This window comes from Melopsittacus undulatus, chromosome Z (assembly GCF_012275295.1).
Source record: "Melopsittacus undulatus isolate bMelUnd1 chromosome Z, bMelUnd1.mat.Z, whole genome shotgun sequence".
Taxonomy (NCBI): Eukaryota; Metazoa; Chordata; class Aves; order Psittaciformes; family Psittaculidae; genus Melopsittacus; species Melopsittacus undulatus.
Window position 1 is genome coordinate 56,049,120 of NC_047557.1, and position 14,634 is coordinate 56,063,753.

Consider the following 14,634-nt stretch of genomic DNA (forward strand, 5'->3'; position numbering starts at 1 on the left):
GGCTGATCTTTGCAAAAGTAATTTTCTTTTATTGAATGTGATTATCCAGGAAGGTTAAAAAGTTCCTAACACATTATAGTAAATACTTCTTGAATTTTTAATCCCTTTTGAAGATACGAAAACCCTTTGTCAAAATGCAGCCTAAGAGATGTGGTGAGTCTGAAACTGACACATGATATTTGAACAGATCATTGTAATTTGTTTTTCTTGGGCAGAGATAGTGGATATCTTTGGGATGACTTTGCCCAGAGCTTCTTTAAAACGTGAAGATGTGTTAATTCTTCTTACATCTGTCTGTGGTGCTGCCTCTTTTCCCATTCCTTTCATGATACCCTGCCCAAAGTAAGCAATATCTCTGCAAAGCGTAACATCAGTTGGAAGCTCAGGGCTAGGATATTATTTTGCTTAAGCAGAAAAATACACAGATTTTTGTTTGCAGGTAGATTTATAGTGGTGTATCTGAGATTTGCATTGGCCTTTTTGTTGGTACTGGGTTAGAGTAGATCAGAGAGGTTTCTCAGCTGAGTCTGTGTGTTTCTATGTTGACCTTCCCTTTGATCTTTTTCCAGCATTAATACTCTTGTGAAGATCAGTAAAAGTGCTGGGTCTATGCTGAAACCTCATGCACCAAAACTTATCCCAGCTCTTCTGGAATCCTTGAGTGTGCTGGAGCCTCAAGTCCTCAATTATTTGAGTCTTTGTGCAACAGAACAGGAGAAAGTAAGTGCAATTGCTATGAGAAAGTATCAATAGAACAGAGATGACAAAGATCTAAGCTTCATTTGGTAAACAGAAAAATAGCAGATTTGGTTGAGGGGTGTTCAAAGGTAAAAAGAGAAACAGCTAGTAAGTTACTAATAAAGTTTGGTCATTGGAATATAGCTGGACAAATGTGGGGTTTAGTTTTTTATTTGCCATTTTGTTTTGGGTTTTTTTTAAGGGTTGTGATTTTTTTTTTTAATTCACTAAACCACCACATTTCAGAAACTGAGGAGCAATCTTAGTAAGAACTGTTGTTAGATGTCACTTCACTCCATGTACAGCTGTGAAACAGGCAAAGAGACAGTCTGTAATAATTATGTAGAATGCACCTGTACTGTCAAACTTCTCTGTTTTTCCCAAGAGATTAACTGCAGAAGTTCTGGTAAATTAGATAAGTCATAGCAGTGTGGGCTTGGAGGTTGATGTTGTCAACACTGTGTCCTTTAATGTCTCTCAAAGAACTGTATTAATCAGTAGCAGTCTAATGGGAAAGTGAGTGAAACCCACTGTTCAGAAGCAGATTTAGCTAATTTCATTCTCATGTGCTCTAGCTAGAACATCCATCAGCCTCTGAAAGGGAGGCATTCATATTCTGTAAACATAATGTCTTTCAGTCTATATGCATCTGAAATGGATTTTGGTTTGAGTTTGTGAGGTAGCAAGTTACAGCTGATGTTGCCCTTTTCACTGTTTTCGTGTTGAGTCTACACTTGATTTTGGGTTCTCCCCACCCCTCCTTTTTTTCTTTTTTTTTAATTTTAATCTCCAGACTGCAATGGATAGTGCCAGACTTAATGCTGTCAAGTCATCTCCCATGATGGAAACCATTAACATGGTAAGTACTTGATGGAGAAGGGTTCCACTGTAAGGTATGTTGTAGGAGAAGAATATGAATCAAAGGGAAGCTTTGCAGAATACCTCTTCAGGGTTCATTTTGTTGTCACATCTGCATGTGGATGGCTGTCCACCTTTTCTTTCATGGGCTGCCTTATTTCATTCCAATGCCACAACTTGTTCCTCAGTTCAGTTGTAAATAATCTTGGCTCCATTTGGAGTCAGATTGGTTGTTTCTACACCTGTAGATCTGCCTGCCTTGATGAAAGGGACATCTTTCAAGTGTTTTAATTTGGATCAGGACTCAGTTGGTTCTGGATTATGCTGGCTGTTATTTCTCTTCTTCTCTGGCCCTCAGTTCCACAATCAGCTTCTCACCTGGGCCTCCAACTGATGATAGTTGTTGTTCTTGAGGCATATATTGCTGTCTAGCCCTTGCCTCATGGTGTCTTAAGATAATCCCTACCCAGGCATTGCCAATGTTTTGATGGGTGAGATACTTAGAAGAAATGCTGATATCACTGAAAGCACTGTCAGTAGCTGGTGTTTGGCACCAGGATTTCCAGCTGCTGGAGGAGGAGTTGCTGATGCCCAGACAATGTGCTGTGGTGTTTGTCTTGGCAGAGCTCCTTGGCCTCTGTAAGAGCCTGTCTCTTCCCAAAGAAAAGGCTGCTCTTTTCTGCTGAGGCACTGCTCACAGCCAGGGGCCTGCAAGCAGGCAGGGGGTGCGAGCACTATTAAGAGAAGCATACTAACCAGAGCTATTCTTTGTTTCCTGTGGTTATGGAAAAGTAACAGCAGCAAGTCCTGTACATAACAGCATGTGAAGCTGAGTCTGGTATCAGGTAGGGTGCTCTATAAATACTGTGTAAAGTGGCTGGGAATGAAAAGATCTGTGTAAAAGTGTACTCACTGCCATCCCGTAGGCTACAGTGGCTGCTGCTGTCACTCCACCAGACCATGGTTCTCCCCTGCCAGCCCTGGGGCAGTTGTGCAGCCCTGATCAGTGCTTAGGATCTCTTAAGAGAGTGGAATGATAGTGTGGCTTTCCTGGAGCAGTGTGAAGATATCCTGGTTTATGACTAACCTTCTGTCTATTGCTCTATATTCTGGGGCTGGCTGGGACATTATAAAGGATTATTCCTTTTACTATACTGGTGCAGAAGGGGAAAGTGACAGCTGATGGGATGACTGAAGCTCTGGGAGTTATTATGTAATCCTTGCATTTGCTAGAGGATGGATCTCCCCTCTGCAGACAGTGTGCTACAGAGAGTGCTGGCAATATGAAGCTTTCTGTTTTGCCCAGTGGCATTTTAGGCATGGGAGTTAGAAATGATACCAGTATGGTACCAGTAACACTCTTCTTGTACCCTTGTCATTTATACCACTTGTTTTGGCTTAACCTGTTTAAAAATTATCCTGACTAGATCCGTTTCATCGTCTAGTTTGAATATGTTATTTCTTCAGGGTTTCAGACAGTTGTGGAAATACTGGGTTTGTCCTGAGACGTGCCCACCTTTGCATCTCTTACCCTCCCCAAAGGGAGTTCTTGCTAGTGTGTTATGTTCAGCTTTCTAAACAGTTGGAGGATGGGGAAGCATCAATTCTAGCAAATTGTAATTTTGGCAGGGTCATCTCAGCACAGAAGTGGCACAAGAGAATCTATACAGTGAAAGGCAATTTGTGGTGCTTTTTTCCCACTGTACAGCAAACTCTCACAGTTCAGCTAAAGACCTTCAGCTAAAGGCAGGCCTCAGCTGGAAGCAGACCAATTTCACTCTGCCACTGTTACCTTTCTTTTTAATCCCCCCTTCCACCACCCTTTTCCCCACTCCCTGGTCCCTTACCTTTCTCTAGAGCTTGCAGTATTTGGATGTTTCTGTCCTGGGTGAGCTTGTTCCTCGGCTGTGTGAACTGATCAAAAGCGGAGTAGGCCTTGGCACAAAGGTACGTCTGTGATTTTAGTACTCCATTTGGAAATAGAGAAGGAAACACAAGCAGTATCAATGTAAATATGCTTCTTTTGATTGTCTCCATTAAAACAACAGCTTGGGATTATGCTGGAGTCTTTTTACATCTGAGTCTCAAGCCACGTACATTACTACCAGACTTGTAATTTTATGAGTATGTGCTTCCTTAACCTCCCCTGGGCTAAATAGCTGTTGTGCTCTGTAACACTTGAGCGCAGAAGGTTGTTCTTGGTCCCTGTATATATTCCAGGACTGTCTGTCCTAAGTGTAGGTCCTGGTAAACATTTTACTTCTTAATTCAATTCTTGTAATTCATTTGTTGCAAACAGTTTTTCTGCTTCCACTGTTGGCTCCCAGCTTATCAGGGCAGAGGCTTTGTGGGTCTAGATCATGTCATAAGAATGCATATAACACTGCAGAAAGTATCAACAGAAATAGCCAGGGGCTAATACTGTTTCATCTCACCTTTATTTTCCCTTGCAATCTTCCAGGGAGGCTGTGCCAGTGTAATTGTGTCTTTAACCACGCAGTGTCCTCAGGACTTAGCACCTTATTCAGGTGAGGTTTGTTTCTGGTGTCAGGTTTTAAAGGTACTTTTTTGTTGCTGTTCTGTAGGTATTATTTCCTCCCTACTGGCCCTTGATTTTATCACATGAATGACCTTTACCTGTGTATTTTCCTCAGAGAGCTCTTTGCAGTTGCAGTATGTATGAGACTGGCATGCTGGGGGTAGCTCCTTTGGACGTTAAGTACCTCCCCAAGTTGGAAGAAGCAGGGAGGGATTTCAGGGAATTCTCTAGAATTCCCAGCAGGAACAAACAGAATTTTCTCTAGAATTTCTTGGAGCAGACAAACAATGCAATGCTATCAATAAGCACTTACTACTTCAACTTGAGCTATGGGGGAACCATAAATAGGGACTTTGCTTCCTTGGGTCTCAGTCTTCTCTTTACAATTTATTGTGATTCGATAATAGAAAGGATGAGCTGGGATGCTTGCATAAAGGAACATTACCAGCCAAAGTGTGCAGTTTGCGGCTTTCAAAACACTAGTTTCTTCTGAGTTTTGCTGTGTTACACTGTGCACTTGTTTAAACATAAGGACTAACAGACCTATAACCCCGCAAACATGATGAGGAAAAATGCCTAAACTCATTCAATCTAATGAAACACAGGCTACTGTAATTCTTGCTACAGCAATAAAAACAGGATACTTACAATAAAATGAAATCTTTTCCAACAGGCAAACTTATGAGTGCTTTACTTAGTGGCCTGACAGATCGCAACAGCGTGATACAGAAGTCTTTTGCCTTTGCTATGGGGCACCTAGTCCGGGTGAGTTGGGGTTTAAGGCAATTTTAAGTTTAATTTTGTCTTTTTGTTGTTGACTGGGCTTTTCTAAAGTGCTGGAGTAATTTAAGTCTCTTCCCTGTTACAGACTTCCCGAGACACTAGCACTGAGAAGCTGCTGCACAAACTCAGCAGTTGGTACATGGAGAAGGAAGGTATGTTGCTTTGGGGGTGTTCAGTTACAGGATACAGTGTAGAAAAGTTCCTGGTGATAACAAAAGCTGTAAAGAAACATTTCTATATTGTGATGCTGTTTCACTGGTTGAGTAATTCCCATACGTCATTATACAATATTGTGCGTCCCTCTGCTTCCCAAGAAGCAGAGCAAGTTGTTAAAGGAAAGCCTGCTTCCCAGTAACAATGTGTGACTGTTTTGCTCCTTCAGAGCCAGTTTACAGGACAGGCTGTGCTTTAACCGTGCATTCTATGGGACGCTACAGTCCAGATGTAGTGAAGAGCCATGCCAAACATGTGCTGCCATTGGCTTTTCTTGGCATGCATGAGGTTCCTGATGAAGAGAAAGGAGAGAAAGAGAATTCCACTCTGTGGACTGAAGTATGGCAGGAAAATGTACCTGGTAAGTTGTTTTAAGAGTAGTAAAAGGTTTCTGGGAAGCATGGGGCAAAAAATATGCTTTCTGGGAATCCATTTTGGAAATACAAAATTCTTGTAGCAAAAGATTTGGGTGGTCTGTTTCCATTTTCTTTCTTGCTAAAGATGCTGTGTATGAGTTTCAGCAGGTTAGCTTCTCTGTGGCTATTTAAAATAATTACAGAGGTGTGTGATTGCTGAGGATACACAGACACAGTCAAGAGAAATATTCCAAGATTGTGAAGCACTGAATGTCACTGTAACATGTCCCTGATTGTGGTTCAGAGAGCTGGACAGCTTTGGAAATTTTGATGCCAGCCTTTAAGTGTTGCTCTGAACACTCTGAAGTTACAGGGGCCTTTGGCCTGTGTCTCAGGTTGGAGATCTGTGTGGAGGTGCCTGTGGCTTTAAGCGCAGTGAATGAATCTGAGCTAAAGAAGGGCTATTTTTGCCATACTTTGTGCCTGTAGAAGGAGATCTGGATGCATGGTGAGATGGTTTTGCTGGTTCCTTCTCTGACCTGATTCTTGGATCTGGTCCTTCAGTCACCAGATTACTTTTCAAGTGTCTGGGAATGGAACTAGGAGGAATTCCTCACCCCATTGCCGGAAGCAGGCCTGGCTGATGCATTTCATCCACCCGTTTCCTCCAAAAATGAATTAAAAAAAACCCAAACCTGTAACTGCCTTTTCTGCCTTTCCCCCCACCCCTTAAACCCCCCTTCCCCCCAAAGGAAAAAAGATCAGATTTTTATTTCTTTCATGGCACAATTTTCCTGTTTGACCTGCAGGTACACAGGGTGGCATCAGGCTGTACATGCAGGAGCTGATAACCATTACCCAGAAAGCTCTGCAGTCCCAGTCCTGGAAGATGAAAGCCCAGGGAGCAGCAGCAATGGCATCAATTGCCAAGCAGACAGGCTCCCTTGTACCGCCACATCTCGGCATAGTGCTGTCAGCACTGCTGCAAGGCCTGCCAGGGAGAACATGGACTGGGAAGGTAAGAAAGGAAGTGGCACCTCATGGATCACAGAGCACCAGCATGCAGCCCTTGAGCCAGGACACATAACATTCTGTGCTGCAGAGCAACATGTGTAGGAACTCTGGCTTAGGAGGTCTGCCTTTTGCCCTGCATTCATTCAGCAGATACAAAAATGACAGGGAAAACAAGTATGTGGTGTTCAGATTGCTTTAGGATTTGGGTTCCACTTAAACTACTTCCTCTGCGCCATATTCTAGCCTTGAGGTGTACTGGCCTCTGCTCAGAGGTGCTGCAAGGCAATTTTCCACTGCCAGTTCAGTGTAGATGGAATGCCAACTCCTCTGCAGCCTCTACAGCAGGAGTGGCAGGAAGGAGACGCTCTCTCTAGGCTGGTGACATAGAAATATTCCCCCACCACCTCTCGCAGCAGAGTACAAAGGTTTCCCCTGTGCAACAGGACTGTGCCATTTGGTTGCATGGCATTTCTCAGTGGTATCTGTTTTATTCATTGCAGGAGGAGCTCTTAAAGGCCATTGCCAGTGTCGTCTCTGCATGCAAGTAAGTGGTACTCTCAAGATCTGGGATCTCAAAAAGGAAGTTGTTGCACAGTGGTGCCTGTGTGGTGCTAAGGAGACTAGAAATTTGTGAACACTGTCATTATCTCCCATCAGCTCGGGAGGAGTCTGCTCCATTTGCCAATCTGTGGGTCACTGGTGAATGCTGAGAGGGGCAAGTGATGCTTCAGAGAGACCTGCAGAGATAAATGGTTGATTTAGGGCAGAGCATGTTGAGCGGTTAGAATTGCTAAAAGGAAAGAAGAGGCTAAGAGGAAGGATAGACACATTAAAGAATAGAAGAGAGGAAGAGGCAGAAGAAGAGGAAAGGTAGGGAAGTGTGTTGGAAGCATGTGAGTGAAGACAAAGAAATGAGGGAGGACAGGGTAAGAGCGAAGGAGGATCAGACTGTAACTTCAGTTACAGCTGTCAGTAGGCACCCCTGTGCCTAGACACAAGAATTGCCTCCTAGGTATGGGAAAAGCATTGTTTGGGAGGGGATTCCTGTGCGTCTGATAGTTTGTGTGTGCCTTGTATTTCAGTGTAGAGCTACAGAAGTCAGTGCCTGGCCAGCCCACCATCAGTGATATTGTCCAGGCTGTCCTGAAAGAATGTCGGAAAGAGAACCTGAAGTATAAGATGGTGGCACTGCGCTGTGCAGCTGGGGTGCTGCAGGCAACAAAGGAAGACCGGTTCCAGGAGCTGGCAGATATTGTCTTCCCCATGATAAAGAAGGTGACAGTTCAGCTTGCTGAATTTTCCCTCTTTCAAAGGAAAACACCCAAGTGGTGATGGTGGTCTGGCTGATGCTTGGATGCACACCAGGTTTCTGGCCAGAATGCTGATGATGTGAGCAATACCCCACACTCAGCCAGATTTTTAATGGGGCTGAATAAATACCAGACTGCTGGTGAGCCCCTGGGGGGTTGCACCTGTGTGGTCCATATTATGAATTGGCCCAACTGCTCTCAGGGCAGAGTCCTTCCCAGCACTGCCCCGATCCTGCCCATGGAACTAGATGATCTTAAGGTCCTTTCCAACCCTAACTGTTCTGTGATTCTATGATACAGCATTAAAAGTTGATTCCCGGCTGCTCTGCAGGCAGCAAGAGACTCCTAGGAAGTTGTGTAGAGTGCTGCTGTTGAGTATCAGCAGTGCTTTGCAGCTCTTCAAGAGGGACTTGAATAGCACAGGCAGATGTTCGGGTGCAAGGCCACAGAGCCTGCTGTGCACTTCGGCAGGCTGCCAGTAGCACCAGAGCTACCAATGGCCAAGGGGCCTGTGCTTCATCTATGTGGAGGCACTGTCTGGGTGCAAGGAGTGGCATGCACAGACTGCAAGGGAAGACTGAATGGCACTGAATGTGTGGCTGACCTTCCTTCATCCTTCTGTCAATCATACCTTCCCCCCATGCCCTCTGCAGAACTCTCTTGAGAGCATGGGCACGGGTTTACCAAAGCATAATGAAGAGGACGAGGAGACAAGGGAGAAAGAAGTGCAGGTGGAGTCACTGATCTGTGCCTTTGAGACCCTGGGCAAAGCCTGGCCGAGGAGCCCAGAGACACAGCGTAAGTCGGCTAATGGTGTGCAGAGCAGACTTTCTTGGCTCAAACTGTTTCTTCTTGAAGTTGAAAGGGGGAGGAAGGAGAGAGCTGGGGATCATGCAGAGGGATGGGGAGGCTTTTGAGAAGGTGCAAGATCTCACTGCCTGCAGCTCGCAAGATCAGTGAGAAATCTGCCCCAGTAGCTTTCACACAGAGCAGCCCATCCGTGAGGAAATCCTTTCACTGTTTTAAATCCACTCACCAAACTGTTCTGAGTTTTTGTAAACACACAGGGTGCCTAAGGTGGCTTGGCTAATCAAAAGCTGCCTAGTTCTGCTGCTCACACTTATGTTTGCATCAGAGTTGGTACATGGTGAAGGAACTGCATATACATGAAAAAAACACATGGTTGCTTTCATTAGCATGCCAGAATGTGTGATGCAGCTGTTTTATCTTCCAGTGCTCATGATGAGTATTGATGTGGTGAAGATTTTCAGGGTCACTTGTTACAGAACATTGACTTGGTTATACGCAGTGACTAGCTTGATGTCACTTGGAGAGGAGCACAGGGAACACCTGGAAGACAGAGCAGGAAATGTTTTCTTTCTGCCTTTCCTTGTGGTAACACAATGACATCCTTATTTCTCTGTAGGCTGCTATCGCCAAGACTTTTGCAAGTTAATGTGTGACCGTCTGAAACTCAGCACATGGAAAGTGCAGCTCGGAGTGCTACAAGCCATGAATGCCTACTTTCAAGGGTAATTCTCCCTCCTGTGTTCCACTTTGATATTTCTTTTCTTTGTTGCTTCAAACTGTTTAATGAAATTGAGGATGACACTGGATTCTCAGGAAGTTGAGAAGACTTCTGACTGATTTTTTGCATTTGACAGGCTGTTGCTGTTTGATAAGGAACATGTAGACCCTGTGGCTTTGACAGAAATACTGTTGGAAACCTGTTCATCTATCACCCATTCTTTAGGTAAATAGACTTCCTGGTTTGTGCTTGATGATGAATTGCTTGTCAGTTGGGGGTTGACTGGTAGTGGAACTGCAGGGTAAGCGTAAGCTATCAGAGATAACATTTTGCTCTTCCTTGCACTTTGTGGCAATTCTGATGTTACAGTACCTGTTCAAGTCAGTATTATGCAGGATGCTGTGCACAGGGAAGTAAACTCAGGTGCAGGAGAGCTTTGAAAGGGTAGGGGAAGCAGACAGCAGACTGTGCAGCCTCTCAGGAGTGCAAATCAGAAACAGTGATTTCTTCCATGCAGAAGATGGACCCTACCAAATCAAGCTATTGCTGATGGGATGAAACATGTTTTTCTCCATAGTTCAGACTTCTTGCATACACATGCATTGGAGACGCCCAAAAGTTTTCTCTGGCAGTGCATGAAGCTGCAAGGTTTTGAGGCAGTTTGTGCTGTCCCTGAGTAGAGCACCCAGTGGCGCTATGAGTGCTACCTGTAATGTAATGTTGACAGCCATGGGTCCCTTTAGGACTTTGGTAGCATTCCCGCTGGTCCTGTGACTGTAACCCTAAGTCTTATACCTGGCTCTGATTTCTGGTATGCCTAACCTACTTGCTACCAATCCACTGACCCCTTTGCAGAAAGTTTCTCTCAATTGTCAGTCCTTCTGAAATGAGACTTAAATGAGATTTTAGCTCAGGACATCCAATAATTTTTTGTGACAAGCTTATGCTTGATGGTGTAGGGCTTATGTATGCTTGCGTAATCACAGAATCATAGAATAGTTAGGGTTGGAAAGGATCTTAAGATCATCCAGTTCCAACCCCCCTGCCATGGGCAGGGACACCTCACACTAAACCATGTCAGCTAAGGCTCTGTCCAGCCTGACCTTGAACACTGCCAGGGATGGAGCATTCACAGCTTAAATCTGGATGGTTTATAGGCATTACAACTTGCCAAAAGGACAGTCTGTTATGCACAGAAGTTGTCTGTGATCACATTACAGCTATGCCAGTGTTGTCCCTTTTCAACACCTGTTAAGGAATAGTGGTGCTGTAGTAATGGGAGAGGCAATGCACAAAGTCTCAGTTGGCTTGTCAACCTTTAGTCAGTCACTTTCTGCCATTCAAATGCATCTAAGTGAACAGTGCAGATGGCCAGCACCAATGAGCTCAGTGAGCTGTGCTAATAAATGTTTTTTGGAGACTGCAGTGGTGAGTGCTCTTTGTGTTCTTTGTACAGTTAGTGTGCCTTTGGTTCTCAGTGTGGTTGTGGGGTTTTTGTTACTGCTTGTTTTTTCAATCCTTTAGAAAACAAAAGCTACACGTCCATAAGAACAGAAGCTTTGTCTGTGATAGAACTGCTGCTCACCAAACTGCAAGGTGAGATGCTTTGCTCGCCAGCTGGGAGTGCTGCTGTTTGGTAAACAAGGCACCTGGCTGTGTGGTCTGGAACCCTGGACAGATGCTGCTACCTTCTGCTTGCAGCAGTGGGTGATTCTGGGGCAGTTGGGACTTGGGAATCCTATGCTTGGTGACTTGGGAATCTTTGAGAGCTTTAAGGAACTGTGGATAAAGCCGAAGTCTAAAGTACTCCAAGGATACTCCTTGGGTGAGGAAAATGTCCAACAAGGAGCATCCTGGAGAGCACACAGGACAGTTTTTAGTCGGATTCTGTTACGTGCAAGCACCATAGAGGGGAGAGCTCCTGCTTAGGCAGAAGCAGAATTTTTACCCTCTTCACACCAAGTTTAGTTCCTCATTGTTATTTAGGATTTAAGTCTTGCAGAATTTACTTCAGAGAATGAGTCACGTAGGTCTCAAGGTCAGGTGTGTCTGCATCTTTTCTGTTCAATGTTTCCTTTGGATTTGTTACACACTTGGTGTTTCTGCATTTATTCTAGCATAAATTTTCTTACATCATGTAAAGGAATTGTTAATTGGGAGACATTTGGTTCTTCAGGTCCTTGTTTTCAGATTTTATAGGATTAGACAATCAGCCTAGTCTAACTGGGCATGACTCCCAGTGCATGTGCACTGGAGTTGAATTTGGAAGTGCTGAAGTAGTTAGTCACTCTTTCAGCCTGTCTGGGGATGGGAAGTAACCTTTTGTTTTTTTGGCATTCTGGTATTCATGTCCAGTGTCTGTCTTTATCTACACAGAAACTCAACAGTGGGAAAGCCTGACACCAGAAAGCACAGAGCACCTCATTCGTTCGTTGTCTACAATGGCATCAGATAGCAGACCCGATCTGCAAGAGAAGGCATTTATATTGAAGAAAACACTCGAAAGTCTTGACTAAGCTGTAAAACACAAAGTGCCATGTAAAACAAAAACGAAAGAGTGCAGTGGTCTGAAAACCAAGTGGGGAAAATGAAGTTTATTCTGTAGCATGCATCATTCCTGGCCAAAATAAAAAATGCCTTAAATTCTTTTCCCCGTTAGTGTTATTTTTACTCTCTAAGCTGATGGTTAGTTGTTTATCAGTAAATACCTCTAATGATCCACCCTCGAATGTTTTTAAGTGTGCCACATAAAAATAATTGAGGGCAAGATTTTGTTTTAAATCGGCAAAAGAATGTTGCTCAGATCCCCTTTGTCCTTCAGAGGAATTGCTGAAATACCACCAGCACAGGCAGTGAAAAGCATATTTGGTTCTCACTTATGTCATGTGTGGTGATCTGTTACCTGGTGTCTAAACAGTAAATCTTTGGGACTCTGCAGCAACAGCTGGTGTTTGTTATCTATAAAGAATTCAGTTCTTCCCCTGATGAAGCCTGTGTTAAGCTCTGGTGGCTTCATCTGACACCCACCTCTGCTTCTCCTGCTCTCCTCCCTTGCAGCCCATTGTCTGTGAGTTATGAAAGGCAGAGTACTGTTAACTTCTCTCCTTCCTTTTCTCTGACCTCAATGTGGATTGACCAAGACTATGCCTTCCCCAGCTGGCAACCTCGGCCTCCCAGACTTTAAATGAGAACTTGTTTCCTCAAAGGATGCACAAGAGAGCACTTTACTGAGCTGTGTGGGATGAAGTTGGGCCTAGTTTGTATCCAGATGGAACACTGCTCTTCTCAAAATTGTTTTGCATGGACACTCCAGCTGCAGGATAAAAAAAAAAACAAAAAAAGGCAGTCTTTTCTAGATGTTTTTGAAGAGTGTATGGAGTTTGCAATGACAGTTTTTTAATAGTGGTAGTGTTTTATTCCCTTCCTGTTTGTAACCCTGTTCTTGCTTTGGAAACCTGTAACAATTTAGACTTGTCAATATTTGTAAGAAACTGAATCATCTGTCATTTTTCAGCAGCCTAAGTCATGCTGGTTGCTAGCTAGCAAATACCTTTTAATTTGCACTTAAGAAGAAAGATTATATCTGCATTAACATGAGTAAAATTGCTGTATGATGGTGTGGCCATGCTGCCTGTCTCCTTTTATTTTAAGTATTTTATTTTGCCCTTCTTGGAGAAAAGACAAATCTGGCCACTATAGCAACAGACCTTTAATAGTGTAAAGTTAGCACTGCACCGTAATCTGACCAGTATGTGTACAGCTTCTTGGGGATAAATGCTTTGCTGATGGTGAAATAAAATCATTAGTGTGGGCAATATTATGTCGATGGCATTCAGCAAAGGAAAGCTTCTTTTCTTGTAGTCTGCAGCTCCTTTCAGATCTGATCTGTGATGGAGAGGACTGTTCAGATGACGTCACATTTCCTCCATGCACACATACTCAAAATCAGGTATGCAGTACCTACTTTTCCCTCAGGTGCCACTTCCCATTCAAGAGTTTTCTGGTACTGTAAGTCCCGTTGTCTGACTTGCTCTCCACAGAAAGGGAGGAGTGCAACTCATGCACGCCTAGTAAGAAAAGGTCAGCAGGAAATGGGCAGAGCTGTCCCACTGTGGCTCTCGTGTAGCAGAAACCTCAGCAAGCACTATTGCATTGTACACTAAAACTGGTCAGTGGGCAACTCCATGGTGCTGGGAGCTGGTGCTATAACATTTTGATTTACACCTTGTTGCAGGGAGCTGCTCTTTGTTTACCTATAGTTTGAACTATTGAGCACAGTGTACATTTTAAAATTTTATTGGGCAAGTCACTTTGCAGTATATTTAAAAACTTGCTTACCATGACATGTAGTGCCATGAGTGCTCATTCTTTTTGTATTAGATAATTACCAGTGCTGCTTTGCTGTAGCAATTCATTGTCTGACTCGTTTTTTTTTTGTATTGGTGAGTGACAGTAACAGAAAAGGAAGAGCCTCCACATCTCTGGTATTTTGAGTGGTCACTGTGGACTGGAGTATTCAGAGGCAATGCCTAGTATGGTCAGATGATCATAAGCAGAATAACTAATTGTTGTCAATAGCAACCTGAATTTCTCTATTGGGGATTTACACTAGAGGGAAGAGCGTATTCTAGGAACTGTACAAACAGCTGGATTGATGGCTCTGGCCAGCAGCATTTAGGAAGATTAGAGATGATATCACACTCTCTGGATCACAAAGCAATATGTCTTTCTCGTGATTACAGAACAGATGCAGAGCTCCTCTCTAAAGCATGTGCCTATACACAAAACCTACCTGTACAAAAGTTAATTCAGTCAGAGGTTTGATATCTACCCCCCTTGCATTTGTAAACTTGACAGGATTAAAAAAAAATAAATAGATGTGGCCTTCCTAGAGTTTTTCCTCTAAAAGTGATTGCACTATGTAAAACACACTGTACATTGCCCACTATGGGCATTTCTTGTGCTGCTGCAATGCTTTTGTATACCTGGAGTGCAGTGTGCAGACCCAACTCTAGCACTCGCTGTTGCTTAAATGGATGTATATTGAGAAAAGTTTTCTAATGTTGCAAGATCTCCATAAAATTCACTGCAGTCTGTACTGTTGAAGTATGTGAATGATTGACTGAAAGAAAAGCCTCTTGCTTACCAAAAAGGTGAAATTAAATAAAAGCTGCATGACTTGTTCCTGGAAGTGACTGGTACTGATTTTTCTCCCAGTATGAGTATTTTACAGTATCCTTGTGTTCCTCGTGTTCGGCTCCGCCTTGACCTACCCTCCCTCAGGCCGCTTGCCTA

General features: G+C 43.7%; 1 protein-coding gene across 1 annotated transcript in view; it reads left to right on the forward strand.

Annotated features, from left to right (window-relative positions):
* Nucleotides 1-14,530, forward strand: part of ECPAS (Ecm29 proteasome adaptor and scaffold) — a 70,839-nt gene extending 56,309 nt beyond the window's left edge. The window contains exons 35-49 of the mRNA XM_005154852.3: nt 570-720; nt 1,532-1,597; nt 3,454-3,543; nt 4,058-4,124; nt 4,809-4,900; nt 5,004-5,070; nt 5,301-5,492; nt 6,297-6,505; nt 7,002-7,045; nt 7,584-7,776; nt 8,465-8,609; nt 9,238-9,343; nt 9,476-9,564; nt 10,864-10,935; nt 11,716-14,530. Coding sequence (XP_005154909.1) covers nt 570-720; nt 1,532-1,597; nt 3,454-3,543; nt 4,058-4,124; nt 4,809-4,900; nt 5,004-5,070; nt 5,301-5,492; nt 6,297-6,505; nt 7,002-7,045; nt 7,584-7,776; nt 8,465-8,609; nt 9,238-9,343; nt 9,476-9,564; nt 10,864-10,935; nt 11,716-11,855 — 1,723 coding nt within the window. The 3' untranslated portion in view covers nt 11,856-14,530. The remainder of the gene's footprint in view (nt 1-569; nt 721-1,531; nt 1,598-3,453; nt 3,544-4,057; nt 4,125-4,808; nt 4,901-5,003; nt 5,071-5,300; nt 5,493-6,296; nt 6,506-7,001; nt 7,046-7,583; nt 7,777-8,464; nt 8,610-9,237; nt 9,344-9,475; nt 9,565-10,863; nt 10,936-11,715) is intronic.
* Nucleotides 14,531-14,634: the final 104 nt, after the last annotated feature.